General features: G+C 42.1%; 1 protein-coding gene across 1 annotated transcript in view; it reads left to right on the plus strand.

The window, feature by feature from the left end:
* Nucleotides 1–19,318, plus strand: part of KCNQ2 (potassium voltage-gated channel subfamily Q member 2) — a 130,321-nt gene that overhangs the window by 90,118 nt on the left and 20,885 nt on the right. The window contains 4 exon segments of the mRNA XM_030533389.1: nucleotides 4,438–4,491; nucleotides 12,485–12,708; nucleotides 13,584–13,692; nucleotides 16,137–16,268. Coding sequence (XP_030389249.1) covers nucleotides 4,438–4,491; nucleotides 12,485–12,708; nucleotides 13,584–13,692; nucleotides 16,137–16,268 — 519 coding nt within the window.

Here is a 19,318-nt window from a genome sequence, read left to right on the forward strand (position 1 = left end):
AGATACAGAGGATGCCATTAGCATGACTGGCAGCAGATACTGGAACTGAGGAATCATCTAAAGTAGGGTACGCCTCATTGGATCATAGATCTCTCTGCCTTAGAGTTCGCTGAATAATGTATGCGACTGATGTTTTCGCAGGCTAGCGGTCAACTAGAGCTGTTGGAATGTTTTAGCTCCAACAGATTTTCCAGTGAAAAATGGGCAAGGGGGAAATGCTGATGACAATTTTTGAGACAAATGTTCCTCATTTTCCATCCAGCTCAACCTCGTTAATTGCTTTTCAGGATCCTACCAGTTCTACTTGGCAGTAATTTCAGGTTGAGTTTCAGACTGAATGTTTTTAACCTTCCACCCCACCCAACTTAGTTTACGACCTAAATATGTTAAGAAGGAAATACTGTTGGATCTAAACACTTCTTGCAGATCATTAACATTTTGAATATAGCAAGACAGTTGTTTTACACCCAGAACTGTCTAAGGATAGTGTTCCTGTATCTGCCGCGCCTTTCAATCTAAGGGCTAGAAACAAGTTAACTTTTCCCTGGCAGAAAATCCAGTAAAGGATATTTAAGTAGATAAGGTGCCAGCTAAGAGGATTAAGTGCCCAGCTTTACTGTTATTTCCACTTTATCTCCTTCCTGTCACTCATCTGAGCTTTTCTGTGCATGTAGGATCTCCAAAGTGCTCCATCCACAAGCTGCCAACTAAATCTAATCACCAACATCATGTTTTCACAATTCAGACCTTATTTTCTCTTGCTTTGAGGCCTAACCTTGTGCAGTGAGAAGGAATGTAACCTCCCGTCCTCCATTCCCTTCAAATATCATCAGCAAGGAAAACAACACAGGAGTGCTTTCCTGGAAGAGACCAAGCGTGAAATCTTGGCCCCAGTGCCAATGAGTCCAGTGGAGCCAGGATGTCATCCCAATAATCTGGCTAATCTGGTCTCCTGTCTCTGCTAGTGGCATATATTGTGTGCTTCAGAGGAAAAATTAAAATCCCCCGACTGCACCTAGTTGGCCCATGCAGAAGAATCTCTACTTGGTCTCAGCCAAGGTTCTGTTCAGATCCTGAAGTCTGAGGATTGATAGCTCTTTGTGATTTTATATTAGCCTGTGTAACTATAACTGCAGATGCTATCCTCAGTCAGAGAAGCATTTTTCTTTTAATCTCACAAACATCCTGCAGCAGTAAACTCCACAGGTTAGTACACATGTTAAAATAGTATTTGTTAGTGGTTTTAATTTTTTCCCTTTTAATTGTATCCAGCACCCTTTTGTTCTTATGTTAGGGGAGAATGTAAATTGGAGTTGCATAACTGGCCTTTTCTTTCCTATTCATTATTTTCTATAACTTCCTCACCTGTTTCCTTTCCAAACTAAGTTTTCATAGTCCTTATAATATTCCCCTCATGCTTCTAATCGTTGTTGTTGCTCTTCTAGGACAGTGGCTGCAGGGTGTGCTGTTGACTTTTATAATAGCATTAAAATATTTTCCATATCGTTCTCAATAGCCACCTTAGCGCAGCCAAACCTTTCCCCCCAATATTTTGCTAGAGCAATAATCCTCCCTTCCACCCTCTGACACTGCTGCAGAACTGATGAAGGCACTTGACAAAGATCAGCTCATCTTCCCGCTTGAGGGCTGAAATTGTCAGCACTCTCAGTGCCCATAAAGAAACTCTTTTCACTCAGATAGACAGTCTGGACTCCTTTGGAACTGACCCCAATACCCTTACATTGAGTAGCACCGGAAGATCTCATTGAAGCCAGATTAGACTCTGCAGGACCACGCCCCTAATTTCATATGCAGTGCACTTAAACTCACAGGGATTCAATTATTAATGTATTTATTATTTGTATTATGATATAAGGGCTCCAATCATGTATCAGAGCCCCACTATGCTAGAGACTGTCCCAAACTGACAGTCAAGGCCCCTTTACACATAATGCAGTTACACTATTTGGGGTTATCCTATTACCGTCTAGCACTCTAATATCTTTTTTTTAGTTACCAAGAGAAGTAGTTTATTTTGCCTTGGATTTGAATTAGGCATCGCAGCTTGGAGATGGGTTTTGTCTTTGCCATTTCTCTGTTTTGTTTTACACTCAAACTTGTCTGCATTCATCCCGTGACCAAGCACTGTGAAGTTGTTTGCTGATCAGCTATTAAGAAACATAAGCTCATTTCTCTGTGACCTGCAGTGCAGGTTGTGATAGGCACAAACCATGTTGGTATTTGGCTACATTTTTTTTTAACTCCTCATACAGTCTGCTCTGTCGCAAAGTGCTTTGGGTGCTGTCTGTCCATCTGCATCACAATTGGCTTATGCCAGGGGTGGGTGAGCAGCGTTCTTCACGTCCTGATGGCTGACCTCCACAGGGTAGCTCGCTATGATCACTCCCTCTAAAAGCGCACACGTCTCTTGAGTCTCACTCAGTGTAGAGATGGAAGTCTGGCCAGCCGGCTACCCTGTCTGATAACCTCAGGGGAAGCCGAAGGGATGTGGTGTGACTTTCTCACTGCTCCTACTAAGCAAGGCTCACCATTCAGAGAGGGTAATGGGATGTGATTATTCACGTACTAATCAGGCTGCAAATTCAGTGTGGCAAGTTGCCTCTGCTTATTTTGTCTTCTGACCAAAGTATTAAGGGGCACATGTATGGCTTAGCTAGGGCTGTGGAGATTTCTATGTGAAATATATGTCATGTTCTTTAAAAATGGTTTGTTGAACATCTATAATCATCTGTGATGAGATTTATGCCCTTCCTTTCGTATTTTTCAGGACAGGATCAGGCAAACTGAAAAAAAGTCAGAGTGCAAAGAAACAGAATTCTAGGGAACTGTAGAGTTAGAAGAAGCAGATGACGTGCTCCAGCATGAGTTAGAGTCACCTGAGATTGTATAAATAACCCTAGCAACTAGTTTAAAAGGTCTCCGTCAAGCTGTAGATTGTGGTTGTCCATCCCACTTCCATTGAAATCAGAGAGAGTTTTACCATTAACTTGAATGGGTGCAGGATTGGGTCCCTCTGCAATATATTTATTTTAAAAAAATATATGTGGGTATATATCTCTATATAATATTAGAGTGATATTGTTATTAAAACTGGTGTCAGATATTCATGCTGTGACTGTGTGTAATCTGGGAATAATCAGTGGCCATCATGGGGGCTGATTATTTGAAAAGAAGGGACTGCTACTTTCTTTAGAGACTGAAAAGGAGCTTAAGAACCCAAGTAACCAGTGTGTCTCTCCAAATCTGTGCGTGCTGAATATTCTCTGTCTATGATGTTATCTACAGAGCCCAGCGGTATGCTATCCAGGCAGCTAACTTGTCACTTGGGCTCTATGTGGGTGCAGGGTCTGTCTGCACTGAAGTTGTTGCAGAGGCCTTCCGAGTCCTGAAGAAAGAGAGGGTGGATTCCATTTGAACTTGCCCTGACTGCTACAGAGCAGAAGGAATTTTGCACATTCCTTCTGTTACTAAACACGAGCTCCTCAGGCTGCCAAGTTCAAATTTAAGAAAACGGAGGGAAAGCCAAATAGGCCCCCCCCCTTTCTGAAATTTAAATATATTTGCAAAGTTGTCTAGTAATGCTTGAGCACAGCTGTCAGTGGTCTACCTCATAACCTTTTCGCAAAGAGAAGGCAGCTCTGTGTCAAGGGACCCCTATCTTGGTGAATGGCTAACAGTGTGCGAGTCCCTGAGCACAGAAAAGAGCGTGATTCGGGTCAGATTCATGGGAACTTTATTGATTCATTAACAAGTCCATAACTGCCTCCCTCCCACACACACTGTTTTTGGTCCGGATTTGCAAGTGATACAAAAAATTGATTTTATGAATTTTGAAATTCCAATTCCTTAGCCTGGAGGGATTTGCCACATTCCACTGATGTGGGTTTTTAACACCTAATTTCACATAGCACTGTGGCAAGCAGAGAAGGAGCAATTCATTAATCACTAAATACTTGGAAGAAGAGAAATAAACCCCTTGAATGGCTTTGGAGGAAAGTTTTTATTCTAGGACATTAACGTGGACTCCACATGCTTGGGGAGCTGAAAAATCAGCAATTAAATTTATTTACAAGAAATTAAGGAGGGACTACTTTTTTTTCCAAGCAGGTGGTAGGCTCTATCTGCCAGACTCATTTTTTTAGTAAAATCAACAGTTGGTGAAGTAATGCAACCAATTGAGTGCAGAAGGGGTCATTCCTAATAACGAGTCATTCCTATTTTACTACAGAGCAATTCCTTTCATGACTCTCACTGCAACAAATAAAATCCTTTTTTTTATTAAATGGCCAGATTTTAGTATCCCATCACAAACTCAGCCATCAAAACAGCCTGTCTTTTAAACGTAGAAACGATCATCAAAGTTTCCTGTTTGGCATTTGCTTCCGGGTCTAATCTTTACTCTCCCCTCATTTCCAGTAAAAGCAAACCATGCAGAGAGTCATTATGTGGATGCTGCTCAGGAAACTCTAGGTACCACGGGAAATGCGTCGCACGGAACTAATCTAAAGCTGCACGGCTCATTCTCTCTCTACCCTGCTACCACCCGTTCTGATCACTTCCCTGCTTAATAGAGGTACTAGATGAGTAAAACAAATTGAAGAGCCTCCCCATGTCCTTCTCCGACATTAAAGGCTTTCTCGTTTTCCAATAATGCGGCACACAAGAATCAACAGAAGCTGGGGAAAAGTGTAATGCTGACACTGGATATGGGCTAGCAAGCCAGAGATTGGTAGCCATGAAGGAGGCCAAGAACTGAGCTTAAAATAATGCTGGAAAATAGAGCATTAAAAAAAACCATTCATCATCTCTCTACCCCACCCTAAGCTACAGGGAACCCTTCCACAGTTAATTGTATATTATAAAGCAATACAAATTTAGTAACAGAAAAATCACCAGCTCTCCACCTCCACCAAACATTGTTCCTTTGGCTCTCTGAATCCCTATGAATGGGCCTTTCCTAATCCTGTGGCATTTGGAAGCATGGCTTGCCTATCTAGCACCTCTACTACGCAGCTAGAGAAGGACTAATCTTCAAACTATTATAATCGACATAGGAGATATATTGTCTCTCCTATTGTGGGCATATCTCCTATTTGCATTAAAAGTGATCCTGCATATAGGTCGAGTGGGGAATAAATAGATAGACTTTAGAGTCTGGTACACACAGTGTCTTTTATCAAGTTGACAACTTGACTGCTAACCATCTTCAAAGACTTCTCCCACACTTTTGTTCCTTGACACACTTGTCTGAGGATCCTAAGGAATTTCCAGTGTCCTTTTTCTTTTCTTGACATATAAATATATCCATTATTCTCCTGTTCACATTAGAGTCAACTGCCCCCCTCCCCAATACTGAATTTATAGGCAGCCAACAAGTGCCTTGAACAACTAATCCCCAGCATGTGCGTGCTTTGAATAGTGACAGTGAATTCCCATGTATTTCTTGCAATGAGTGCAGGATCACAAGCACAGGGGCAGCAGGGAGCTGAGTGATGCAGCATGCTTGTGACATGGGATTTATGCATGCTCTTTTTGGAATCCATTTTAATTCTCAAAATCACAAGTCCTTGTCTGTTTGTTAGAGAGCAGCTAAAGTAGAGTTTTAAAGAAATCTCTCTGGTTTTCTCAATGAATTATCCCACCCTGTATATTTTTTCCTTTATTGCTATTGTTTCTATAGATATAAAAATATGATATAGATGCAGATATACCTGCCATGAATGGATAGCTTCTAGTTTATCTGGGAATATTTTTATATACCAAAAGCTCAGAATCAGAGGTAAATCCCATGTCTGAATGGGTGACAAAGGGGAAGGTTCACAGAAACCAATTCTCCATAGTGAGATACTTCTGTAGCTAAATGAATACCAAGAATCTTCATATGGTCTCCCACTATATGTTCTGGCCATGCTATGGTTCCCCTGGAGTTTATATTAGGAATGTCTGACTTAAATATCATCGGCGCGTGGTCAGTTACATAAAGATTACTTAAATAGCTCTCAAAAAGTCTGCTTCATATTAGAGATATTATTAATATATTTCTTCATTCTGAACATTTAAATTTTATCTTATCTTCAGTGTTCCATGTACCAGTGCAGACTTTTCTATCCTTGGAGGTATATGCGTCTAGCTGATGAAGGCTCCTCCCTCGTATGCATTGATGGTGTCAGCTGTTTAATTTTAGGGCTCTTTTTGGCACATATTAATAATATTAATAACACTTCTTTCTCACCTGTCATTACACAAGATCACCTCCTGGAAAACTGGAAACTCTGATCTTCACTTGTTTGTCTTCTGACATTGGTGTCAGTGGCCAAGTGAATTTGTATGACTTCCTAGGGATGAATACTTTCTTATATGGAAAGGCAGTGTAAATCGCTGTTCACCCTTGCTTTCTTCAGAAGAAATCTAACTCCTTCCTTTCTGCGTGGCTTTTTCTTTTATTTCCCCCTTCTTGACTTCTGCTGGAGGAGGAAAGGAACCAATTCATTAACTAAGGATCCTTCCAAATCTATACAAGATCTCAAGAGGGAGTCTCTAAGAATTGGGGATGTAGAGCCATAAAGGAATCTTGGTCTTTGGTATAGCTGGATCTCTTTTATTATTTGCATCAACCACTGATGCTATATTTTGTTTTGTAGAAGGGGAAGACATGTTTGGAATCTACCCTGACAGAGTGGAGCAAGAAAGATGTTCTTACCAATCTCAGGAGAAAATGATGTGTGGACTGATAATGGACAAGGGGTGTTTGCAGAAGAATGGGGTAGCATGGGGGGATGCCTGAAATGGAATGTAGTTTAGGTGATTCTGGTTGAATAAAGAATAGGCGAGATTTGCTGATGTGCTCTGCAAGCTTTAGCACTGTTCCAGCAATGCAAAACAGGCACAAGCCTGGCTTAATTGGCAAAGAGAAGAGGGTGTCAGGACTTTCTGGAAGATTCTCACTCATGCAATAGTGCATTCTAGAATGTTCTCCCATAATACTAGTTCTAACTGCCGAGAAAAACACAGGAGACGAAAGCTGTGTGCTACAAACAGCCAAGGCGGAGAACAGCGGAAAAAGTCAGCAGTATTTTAAAAATACCTCACCACAGGGTTAAATAGGTTTCCTGATTCACTTCAAGAGCCAGATGCATTTCTAAAGTGTTTCTTTTCTGGCTTCCCTGCTCCGTCTGGTCTGAAGGGCGTAGGTAGCATTGTAATGACTCTCAGTGGGATTTTAGCTCCTAAGTGCCTAAATCCCTTTTGAAAATGAGATCTAGGCTCCTAAATCAGTGAGGCTGTCTGGCACTGAGTGCAGCAATGCCTAAATACCTTTACATATTTGGGCTTCAGGCACCAATGCAGCTCGAGCATTTTCAGTTATTTCAAACTCAGCGCTGTAGGTATGAAGATAGTCCCCCCAGTACGATCATTGCTGCCCACTCAGGTTATAGCAGGGGAAAGGGTGATTTCCCACCACATTCTAAATGGAATTTTTACTCTGAGCCCTGCTTTCTCCTCTGTTCCCTGGGCGATATTCACCCCTGCTCCAACTCTGTGGAAGCCAGTGGAGATACACCAGGCATGATTTTTTGTCCTCTTTTGAATTCTAAGCCAGCCAGGGCAAGCATTGTATACCCACATTTTCTTTCCTTGATCTTTTCAGCAGTTGGCTTCTACCCATTATTCACACCAGAAACCTGGTGGTCAACAATGGCTATTATTTCAATCTCAGCAGTTCCGCCTACCTTTAACAAACTGGTCCGACAGGCCGTGAACTCGGCACAAACTGTGGATTGAACAACAGCCCCATTTCCAACAGGACATAATGTTCTTCTCTCTCTCTGTCTCCCGGATGTACTTTTCAGTAGAACAAATATTACTGCCAGCTGGGTTCGTATGTGAATGACTGTTTAGTCCAGGATGGTATTGGAGAGATGAGGCAAGTGAGCTGTCTTTTTTTGGACCAACTTCTGTGTCTTGCTCACCAAACAGAAGTTGGTCCAATAAAAGATATCACCTCACCCATCTTGTCTCGCAAATATCCTGGGACCAACATGGCTGCAACACCACTGCCTACTGGATGGTATTGATCAGTCTGGCTAGTATTTTGTTATATGCAGGCAAAAGGAGAAAATGAAGCAGCTGGATGAGTATAATTTCAAATACATGACAAAACCCAGTAGGTCGTCATTGTTATTGATCCAAAATTACAGTGAATGCAGGGTATCCTCAAGGAGTAAGGGAATGCAAAACCAGAACATCAGGAGATTGCTAAGGCTATGAAATGAACCCACAAAACCCAGGAGATTTCCAACAAGAACTTAAACCATCAATATCCGTAAACACATTGTGTGTCAACCAACTGTTCTGTGTTGTGTATGTACACAGAGGGTTAGTTCTTAACCACTTTTCTGGTGAATGTTGTAACCATCACATGCCAACCCAAAGCCCGCTGACGTCAGTGGGAGTCTTTCCATTAACTTCACTGGAATTTGGATTGGACCCCTACATGTGCTAGTCAAGAATGGACTTTCATTTATCAGAGTAGATGGTTGGTAGGAATCTGCCTTAGAAAGTAAAAGCACATTTCGGTAGCACAGAAAAGGTAAATTATACATTTCCACCCTTCACTGGACTCAGGTTAAATGCTGAGCAAATTCTCATTTAAGTCTGTGCAGTAATGCTATAGAGTTCTTTTTTAATAATAATAATAATAATAATAATAATAATAATAATAATAATAATAATAAATAGGTTTTAAACAAATATTAACCAAGAGTAGCTACCTTATTCTGATATAGGAATCAACCAGACCATCTGATTCTATTATTATTTCCCATATATTTTGGTACAGGCTACAAAACCTTGTGATTCGCTTTATCCTCCCTTCCCCTTAGAACAGGCAGAACGAATGTCCCATTCTCCCTCAGTTCATGCAAGTGTCAGTTACAAGCCTCCTTTCTTGCAGTTGAGTGTGTCAAGATAACCATTCCCTTCCCCTTTCCACTCAACGCACGTACTGTACTACTGAATAATGTCCATCTACCATCTGCGTGGTTGGCATCTAAGTATCACTTCTCTGATGCACTGCACCTCACCTTGCATGATGTTCTGCTTGGATGAGGACATGATCTTAGATTAGCTGAAAGCATTTGCTTTTCTTTTGCATTCTTCCCTCCCCAGCTCCGGCCGCCTCTCAACTGCATTTTCTACTGCAGGGCCTGTGTCTGCATGCAGATTCTAGTCAGCTTTTACATTGAAAAAATTGCATGGCAGAAGGAAAACCGTAATGGATTACCAATGTTGTCTTTATTGTTAATGTTTGTTTGTTTGTTTAACACAAAAGAATGTTGGAGGCATTCCAAATGTCGAGAGTTTGAGTACTCAGGGATCAGACCTGAATGGATTTTAAATGTTCCTCAGATTCATAAGTGATATTTTTAATGAGTAAAATATTGCACCTTGTGATGTCCTAATATGAAATTCCTCTCTCTCATATTCTGTAGGAAATTCAGTACTTTTTGATTTGCCATCCTTAGTTCATGGAATCTTTTGCAACATATTTACTTGGGAAATGGGATTGAGGCAACCAGAATAAGGGCCCAGTTTTATTCAGTGATGGATAATTAAGTCCCAGGCAGACTGCGAAGAGCTACAAAAGGATCTCACAAAACAGAGTGACTGGGCAACAAAATGGCAGATTAAATTCCATGTTGATAAATGCAAAGAAATGCACATTGGAAAACATAATCCCAACTATACGTATAAAATGATGGGGTCTAAATTAGCTGTTAGTGTGCAAGAAAGAGATCTTGGAATCATTGTGGATAGTTCTCTGAAAACATCTAATCAGTGTGCAGCGGAAGTCAAAAAATCGAACAGAATGTTGGAGATCATTAAGAAAGGGATAGAAATAAGACAGAAAATATCATATTGCCTGTATAAATCCATGATATGCCCTCATCCTGAATACTGCATGCAGATGTGGTTGCCCCATCTCAAAAAGGATATATTGGAATTAGAAAAGGTTCAGAAATGGGCAACAAAACTGATTAGGGGTATGGAACAGCTTCCGTATGAGGAGAGATTAATAAGACTGGGACTTTTCAGCTTAGAAAAAAGATGACGAAGGGGGGATATGATAGAGGTCTATAAAATCATGACTGGTGAGGAGAAAGTAAATAAGGAAGTGTTATTTATTCCTTCTCATGACATAAGAACTAGGGGTCACCAAATGAAATTAATAGGCAGCAGGTTTAAAACAAACAATGTATTTTTTCACACAGCGCACAGTCAACCTGTGGGACTTTTTGCTAGAGGATATTGTGAAGGCTAAGACTATAACAGCGTTCAAAAAAGAATTAGATAAGTTCATGGAGGATAGGTCCAACAATGCCTATTAGCCAGGATGGGCTGGGATGGTGTCCGTAGCCTGTGTTTGCCAGAAGCTGGGAATGGATGACAGGGGATGGATCACTTGATGATTACTTGTTCTCTTCATTTCCTCTGAGGCATCTGGCATTGGCCACTGTTGTAAGACAGGATATGGGCTAGATGGACCTTTGATCTGACCCAGTCTGGCCATTCTTATGGATAAACAATCTTTACATGCCGAGCATGCACAATTCTCAAGAAGAACAATTCGGGCATGCAGCACCTTTCAGGATGAAGTGCTAAGAGATAGGGTTGAATTCTGGATTTTAGCTTTTGGCAGACTTTGTCAGATAAAATATTTAAACAGACCTTGCAGAATAAAGAAATTCAAACAGTACATGCAACACAAATGAGCCTTACAAATGAGTAGGCTACAAGAACACCCTTCATTTAGAATCAGATTTAAAAAGTAGCCTCACCTGTGCCTCTAATTTAGGGCACCTGTGTTTTGCTCTTAGCATTAAAGTTCTAGTTAAACATTTGGATCAGTCTGTACAATGAGGTTTCACAATATAAAGCGACTATGTAAAAATAGCACATTGGATCTGCTCCCTGCGTGTCTGGTTCCTTTACTGACAAAACCAAATGCTCACTCCTGGCAGCGCAGCACAGCCGATAAAGCTGTCTCACATATCCACAGCTGTATTGTAACTGCAGAATTTTTATTATTAACGATGAAATAAGAAGCAGCTTATTTCTTAGATCTGAGGTGACGGCACTGACAGTTAGAAAAAATAAATCTTTGCTACTTCAACTAAGCAAGTTTGACCTAGAAGTCACTGAGATAGGATAAGTTCCCACAATACCCTTCTCTCTGATTCACTTTCCTAAGCATAATCAGCGACTTAATTCAATCAGGTGATGTGCACCTCTGCTGCTGAATTTGTAAGATTTCCAATGCAGAATGTTAACGGTTATTGTGGTAGAAACCACTTGGAAATTACATCTGAACTTTACTCAGGCTTGAATGTCCATTAATATAAAATATTGGATAAATGAAGAAGTGCTTTGTAGTCGTTATCTATTCTCAATAAATATCTTCTGTTAATAATCAGTTGGTATTTGGCAAATATTAGGTCTATGCAAAACTAAAAATATTTTCAGTTTTGTTCCTGGGAATGTTGCAATTATCAATTTTTGCTCCTTTCATAAAGTTTCACAAAATCATTTTTTCAAGTTTCATGTGAAAATTCATCATCTTCATTTGAAATTTCAGAATTCAGAAATTTGAAAATAGAGAGGTTTGACTCCACAATAAGACTGTTTATCAACGGGAATCAGGATGGTTTTCAAGCAAAAAACAGAATATTTTGCAATAAAATTGGATCATTTTAAAGAAATTGCAATTAAATGCAAACATATCAGATTTTGAAGTGTTTCCAATTTTGCTGCAAATATTTAAGTAGCCCTAGTAAATATGCAAGTGCTTTTTAACCTCAAATCCTTATTAGGATTTTAATTCACAACTTTGTAGTTAACATTCATTACATGTACAGAAAAAGATTTTTATTTTAACCTGAGGATAGAAGAGGGGTTGAGAACTTTTTCAGTCTGTAGAAAAGATGGCGTGAGTGGAAGGGGAAAAGAGACAGGTGACTGGCCTGAAAAAGGCATAAATAGCTTTTTAACTTTACTTTGAAACATTTTTGGTAAACCTTTGTTAATATTTTCTTATTGAAAAAGGATTTTTGAGGGAAACTGTGGAAAAAAGCATCATAACTCATGATAGGAACCAATAAATGATGTAAGGAATTGTCAACATCATTGTTTCATGCCATTCTGTTCAGCAAGCCCTCCAATAATAGGAGGGGTTTCTGTTTGAACTTCCATTATTTTTTCCCAATTAACGATTCCTCGCATTTCATTCATGATGATGGAAACCATTCTGAAGTGTTCTAAAAAAATTAAACCTGGACACATCTCACAGCTGCTTTGTAATGTCGTGGGTTTCTGAGGTCTGAAAGGGAAGGGATATGCGGCTTCAAGAGTGACTCCCCCCTGCTGTCTCCTTTTTGTCTTTGTTTCAATTTGTTTCCATGAATAGTCAGAAGGTCAGCCTGAAAGACCGTGTCTTCTCCAGTCCCCGAGGTTCTGGAACTAAAGGGAAAAGCTCTCCTCAGGCTCAGAGCCTCCGGAGATCTCCCAGCGCTGATCAGAGCATTGACGATAGCCCGAGCAAAGTGCCTAAAAGCTGGAGCTTTGGAGACCGGAGCCGAGCCCGGCAAGCATTCCGGATCAAGGGAGCTGCGTCTCGACAGAACTCTGAAGGTGAGAGCTTCTGAGGGCAGCCATTTTGCCTTGTCACCATGGACTGCCACCCTCTTGGTTTCCTCCCAAGCTAAATGGGGTCAGGCTGGGTCGGTGCTTGGATGGAAGATCTGCATGGTGCTGCCACAACAGGAATTTTGCTGGCAAGTGTGAATCCAGCAGATAGTCAATCAGGATGTCTCCATTACTTGGTACAGCATAAGGCATTCTGCTTCACATAGGAAATATTGGGGTTTTGATCCTTGAATTATTTACCTTCTGATTTAGATATTTAAGCTTCTCAGAATAATTTGATCAAGAGTTGTCTTTGGATATTCTGTGCATCTCTCTTTGTCTCCAGCCATCTATGTGTCCACCATGAAAGGGATCAGATACTGATTACCCAGTAGCAGGGGAAGTTGGAGAATCTATACCCAGTGATTCTTACTCTGTACCCAGTGATTCTTACTCTTATTTAAAGATTTTGATAATAGGCAGTTCATTTAAACAGGATACTTGCTGGCCCAGCCAGTTTGGAGGAGGTGAAGGGGATTTGAACCATCTAGACTTACTGAACTATTTCGTTCTCTCCCTTATTAGCACGTCATAAGGTATTGTTTTATCCACATGAAGATGCTGTGGTAGGAGAGGAAAGAGGAGAGCTTCATTCAGTTATGTGATGCCCTTAAAGACAGATGGGGACTGAAACTGGTGGTATCAGATGTCATCTTAGCCTAACTCAGAGGGAGAGAAAGCTTTTGTTAAGATGCAAAGATAACATGCCATTTATGTCTTCCATGTGCTCACTTCGGGAGTCTGATGCTCCCATTCCTCCTGCTGCAACGCCGCTCTAATTAGCTGTGGATTCTCTTTTTCTTTCTTTCTTTTAAACCCAGAAGCAAGCCTCCCTGGAGAAGACATTCCCGATGATAACAAAAGCTGCAACTGCGAGTTTGTGACGGAAGATTTAACGCCGGGACTTAAAGTCAGCATCAGGGCAGTGTGGTAAGAAAGGAAAAGGAAGTGGGGGAGGAAGGAGGATGGAGAGACCTCCCTACAGGGTAAAATGTTAAAGGGAAATAAATAATAAGGGTATCGGTAAACCAGGCAGCATTGAATAATGCACAAATCCCATTGCTGCTGGCTGGATCCACCCCAGGTGCTCTGTTTTCCTTTGTATAAAGCTGAGCTGGGAAAACAGTTTTTGCTTGGAGGAGGAGTAAAGGGAGAAATGGGAAAACACCCTAACAGTGTTAAATACAAATCAGATCGCTCGCTTCGTGGTTAAATGCTGACATTTACACAACCAGATGGAGAGAGGACACACAAGGCTGACGGACTGAAGGGCGCTGGGGCTATGATGTCCTTTTTAGCTGCCAGAAGTAAGGACACGAAATGCTTATCTAAATCCCCACTTCTTCCCCACTCACATTGGTGAGTCCAGCTGGCCTACCCCTCTCTATAAGCCACACACTTTGGATTTGGATCCTAGGCTGAACGTCCCCAAAATCTGGCAGTGTCTAGCACTGATATTCCTCCTCCTTCCAGAGCTGGAGGATTCAGATATAGCACTAGATCCAGAGCCAGACTTATTGTTTGGGGCCTGGGTGCTAGAACCAGTGTTCATCTCCACTCCTGTCCTGTGTTGTTCAGTCAAGACACCTGTCCGGTGACCTAAGCCCTAGCAAACAGAATTGCCACCTAGAGGATCCAAGTCTTATTCTTAGACCCGGCCTCCTCCTGTTGGAAGGATGGTGGGGGTAGCTTTAGAACAGTGCCTTGGGGGCACCTCAAGAATGGCAAGGTTCAAGAAGTGAAAACATTGGAATTCACCCACTGTGTTGCAAATGAGCCATTGTAACAAATCCATAGATGCACATATTTAGACATAAGAGTCATCATCTACAACGCACACGTGCAGATCTGGAGAGGGGACACAGGCCCCTGGGCTTCAAAACATGGGCTTCTCTGACTTGCCCTAAATGATAATCTCTATTAGCTATAGTAATAGCAATATTAAGATGTATAGCCTCTAGTCATCTGGCACCTAGAGATCAGTGGGGTATGCATGCACACTCAGACAAGATCGCCCAGTATAATACATGCCCTCCAGCTCAGGAAGTGTTTTCTGAGCCACTGGGAACCACTGGAGCTCATGTCCTAACCATCTGGCACTCTTTATCACTATATCATGTCATTACAGGAGGCTTCCATCAGAGGCTGAGGAAAGCAATCCTGGTCAGGAGGCAATAGCCATTCCTTTCCTTTCCCAGAGGCCCCTGCCACTCCCACCCCACACAGGCCCAGGTTGCTCCATTACTTTCAGCCATTTGCTGATAGAAACCTAGTAGCTGTCTATCCCACTCCTCTCCATTGTCTTAAAAGAGGAGCCATTTTCCCTAAGAATTTTCTGAGAGGGGTTGAAAAATCAGTCTTTCCTCAGAAAATAGCTAAAGGTAAGTGGAGAAAGAGAAGCACAGGGCTTGTTGTTAGGAGAGCTAAGTTCTGTGGCTAAGGGGTGGCCTATTATTCTTTTTTGGCTCATATCTGAGATCCAGACAGTATTCAGATAGTGGGAACCCCCACCTAATGTGCACCATCCAAATACCAAGGGCTTTGCCCTTCTGTACTGCTTGGATTATAAGTGGGCACTTTGCTGTGTTGGGGAGTTGTGCTTCAATCCTCAGTGAGGCAGGGATTTATAGATGCTGTTCCCCGCTACACACACACTAAATGCATTGCTGCCCAGCATGAAGATCGAAGAATAAGCAGGAAAAAATATACATCCACCAGAGAATATTGTCCAATTATTAACTTTTTGGGGGCTGGATCTGTGCTTGCTGCTGGCATCAGCATGAAAGGCACAAGGAGGATATTAAAGCAAGCACAGAGCCACAAGAAAATGCTGGCCCTTTCCCCATCCTAGATACCTTAACCCACAGATAGCAATTACACCTCTGAGGCATTGGGGCTTGCCATTTGCACACCTCTGGTCTGGTAGGGTTGACTGCTACTGTGGGGCTTCTGACATGGGGAGCAGCTTTAAATTGCTGTGGCCACCTAGGAGAGACACCGAATCAGCACCATCTCTATGTGCCCCGATCAAACCCTACCCCTAGTCAACTGGGTTGTTCCAATCTGCCCCCAAAGTCCCCAGTGGGGCAAGCTGGGGGTTGTGGATGCTGTGCATTACTGAGCCTCCTCCCCTACCTGGAAGACTTTCTACCAAGCTGGCTAGTGAGACCAGCAGCCTCGGAAACGTACGGAGCCCTACATCTTGAACTTTGATTCTCTCTGCTTTATCTAAAGTAGCCTCAGACGGTGTTCGCTTTTCAAATGTCTTGTTCCGCTGACTCCCAAGTAGCTCTCTGCAGCATTGGCATGCCTTTCACTCTACAGTACATGGCTCCAGCATGAGGAATCTATTTTTTCCTTTCTCTCTCCCCTAGCATCATGAAATTTCTTGTTTCCAAACGGAAGTTCAAGGAGAGCCTTCGGCCTTACGATGTGATGGATGTCATCGAGCAGTACTCAGCCGGTCACTTGGACATGCTCTCTCGGATTAAAAATCTCCAGTCCAGGCAAGAGACTCCACTGTTTGTTGTGATAGCACCCCAGTGGTGGATGATAGGAGTGAGAGGGTTAAGATAAAGTCCTTTCTTTAAACAGACATATCTATTTTTCTTTCTAAGAAAAAGCCTAATGGAAAACAGTGGATTTCTGAATAACTTCTGGTTATTCTGGGTGGCCACAAGGGGTGAATTTTTGGCACAGAGTGCCAGGCGGGCAGATTAGTTTTACAGTGCCCATTATTTCTAGTGTCCAGTCTAGGGGAGGGAGCTGTGCATTCTGGGTAAGGGTGCTAGACAGGCTCCAGGAGCAGCCTCAGGTTCTGTTATGAAACAGAAGCAAACCCTGTTCCATCTCCTTGTGCCAATAAACCTGTGTTACCTCCCATCGCATGGCACCACCGGAGAATCCTTACTGAAAGTATCCTGCCCTCCCCCCGGTCCCACTCCACATGCGCAAGATGGTTGTTCACATTTCAGCCTCCCCCAGAGAGTATGTTAACTTCCCTCACTGTGGCCCAGCATGTGGTCAAAGAGCAGACCAGGGTGTACATAAATCTTTCAGAAGCATTGAGGAACATATGTCTCAGTGATTTGTTGTTGAGTACTTATGATTTGACATCACCATTTGGGGGGGCTGTGTGGTATATCGGGTATCCTTTCCAGCAGTGAAATAAAATTAAGGCACTACCCTGGAAGTACAATTTTTGGCCCTCTTGTTAAGAATAAAGGAGCTATTAGAAAAATGGCCCCAGTATGAGAGGCTCTTGTAATAATTTTACATCTTTTGCTCTGGGAAGTGGGAGGAGTCTGACCTCAGTTTGGATTGGGTGGGAATGGGGGAAGAATGTCTTAAAAATATGGGAGTTTAACATATCAGCCCAGATGGGTAGCCTCAGTGAAACAGGAACTAAACTGCATCCGCTGTATAACTGTCCTAGGGTACTGAGTTGGTTTTGTAGGCGAGGGAGTGCATAAAGGGGATCTGACACAGGACAGGATCGAACTCCTTATGTTTAAACTGTATGGAACAGGAAGCATTAGGAAGAGTATAAAAGGAGGGGGAGAGAGAGAGAGACTTTAAACTCCATCCTTCCTCTCCAACACCCAAATTATTTTACCTCAGAAAAAGTTTAAATTCAAACCTATGAAGCATGGATGAGAGAAAAGCCATTGACAGTAAGAACTCTACCCTCTCTCCTTACAAATAACCCTCAATCGTGTCAATTAAGAAAATCTGCCCTTTGCGGCCTACAATGTGTAGATATACGTGTAACTCAAGGCATGACTTTGCACCTTAAATTACTTTCAATCAAAGTGAATGTCACTTATATGCCTAACTAACTGCTTGTGCCTGTGTATCAGGCAGAGACAACCAAGTAATGACATGTAAATATTTGCCTCTGCAAACTTGTAGATGAAAGATGGGTGCTCAAATGGATGCTACTCTACAGCCTAAAAGGGTCTTTCTTCAACCCCCATTGAAGCCAATGGAAATGTTTCCATTGATTTCAAAAGGAGTTAGATTGGGTCCTTTGCACGGATAAGGCATATGACAGGAAACAGTGAACATTGTCTTTTCTTCTTTAATTTCAAAATCTAAACGATGGAGCCACAGTTGGAGATAAATCATTGTCTGTTACCTCATATCCCTCATAAAAGTACTTGTGTTGCCAGAATAATGTGTGTTACTTATATTCCCATTTAATTCTTGATTCGTCATGTCATTGTGAGAGTCATTCGAAGAGCAGGGCTGAGCTTTCTATCCCAAACCCACTGTGTCTAGCAAAGCACTTAAGCCCAGGTTTAGCTGTAAGAGCATGAAATCACTTGAGTAAAATCTCTCCTTTTGAGATTTCCGGCCGAGGTGTGCCCAGAGAAGTAGTCTGTCTGGGTTAGGGAAGATCTAGATGGGCACCCATACTTTTGGGGGTCTTCAGCTGAACCTTGTCCCTGGCAAGGTTCTCCAGTCCTGCCTCCATTTTTCTTGTTCTGAGATTGTGTGTTCCAAAAAGAAAGTTGTTCGGCTGGTTGATTTTGGGGTGGAACAGGGAGTGGCTGTTTTGAAAGACAAGGCCAAATGCTCCTCTCGGTTGCATCCGGGCAGTGGGATGCAGTAGTCATTGGGGTAGATTGTGACATAGACTATACTTCCTTCTATCCTGGGAAGGAAGGAAGGAAGGCGTAAAACTATCTCCTGGAGCCCCATGTAGGCTACTTGGACCTTCATCTCAGGCACGCAGGACATTGTGCTGTCACCTACTCCCCCGTCCCCAGAACAGGTTGGTGGAAAATGAGCAGGGCATGGATGGGGACGAGGCCAAGACTTGGGTGTGTCCCACAACATGCTGATCAGCACTGTGGAGCTGGTATGGGGGGCAGGGAAATGGGACAATGCAATTTGCCACTGGTGTAAAACTATGATAGATGAATACCCCCTGCATCAATGAGGGACCGAGGCAATACGTTCTCTCTCAGAGAGAGAGAGAGTTTGTGATGATGTTTGACATTAGCTCTCTGTGGCCAGTGTTTTGTTGGGTTAAAGCTTTATTCAGGCAAACTTGTGGGGGTCTTTACATGCACTTTTTTCTTTAATCATTTATAACTCTTTGTCACTGCTCTTCTGATGTGTCTGTAATTGGTTCGTTTTGGTATTCTGTCCCTGGCTCACATCCCTTTCCAACACCTTTCCAACCATGGATGCATTTCATTCACCGAGTGTACAGTTCCACAGTGTACCTCATTTACACCTTACTGAGGATGTTTTATCACTGTAATAGAAAGGCGAATATATATTGTCTTATATCTGACATTGCCAATGGGACACTGCCACATATATGCAAATATATTCCAGTGTGGACAGTATGTTGCCTATTATATGCAGAGTGACTCCCATTTTAAGCAGCATTGACGTTCTTCTGATGCCCAGTTCCATGAATCTTATGTTTGACCAGATAAGATTTGGCATTAACCATGAACGATCAGGCAATATAATGCTGCATTCTGTTTCGAGCGGAATATATTTTCCAATTCTCTCTCTCTCTCTCTCTGTCTTTTTATAT

Source organism: Gopherus evgoodei, chromosome 14, assembly GCF_007399415.2.
Source record: "Gopherus evgoodei ecotype Sinaloan lineage chromosome 14, rGopEvg1_v1.p, whole genome shotgun sequence".
NCBI classification, from domain to species: Eukaryota; Metazoa; Chordata; order Testudines; family Testudinidae; genus Gopherus; species Gopherus evgoodei.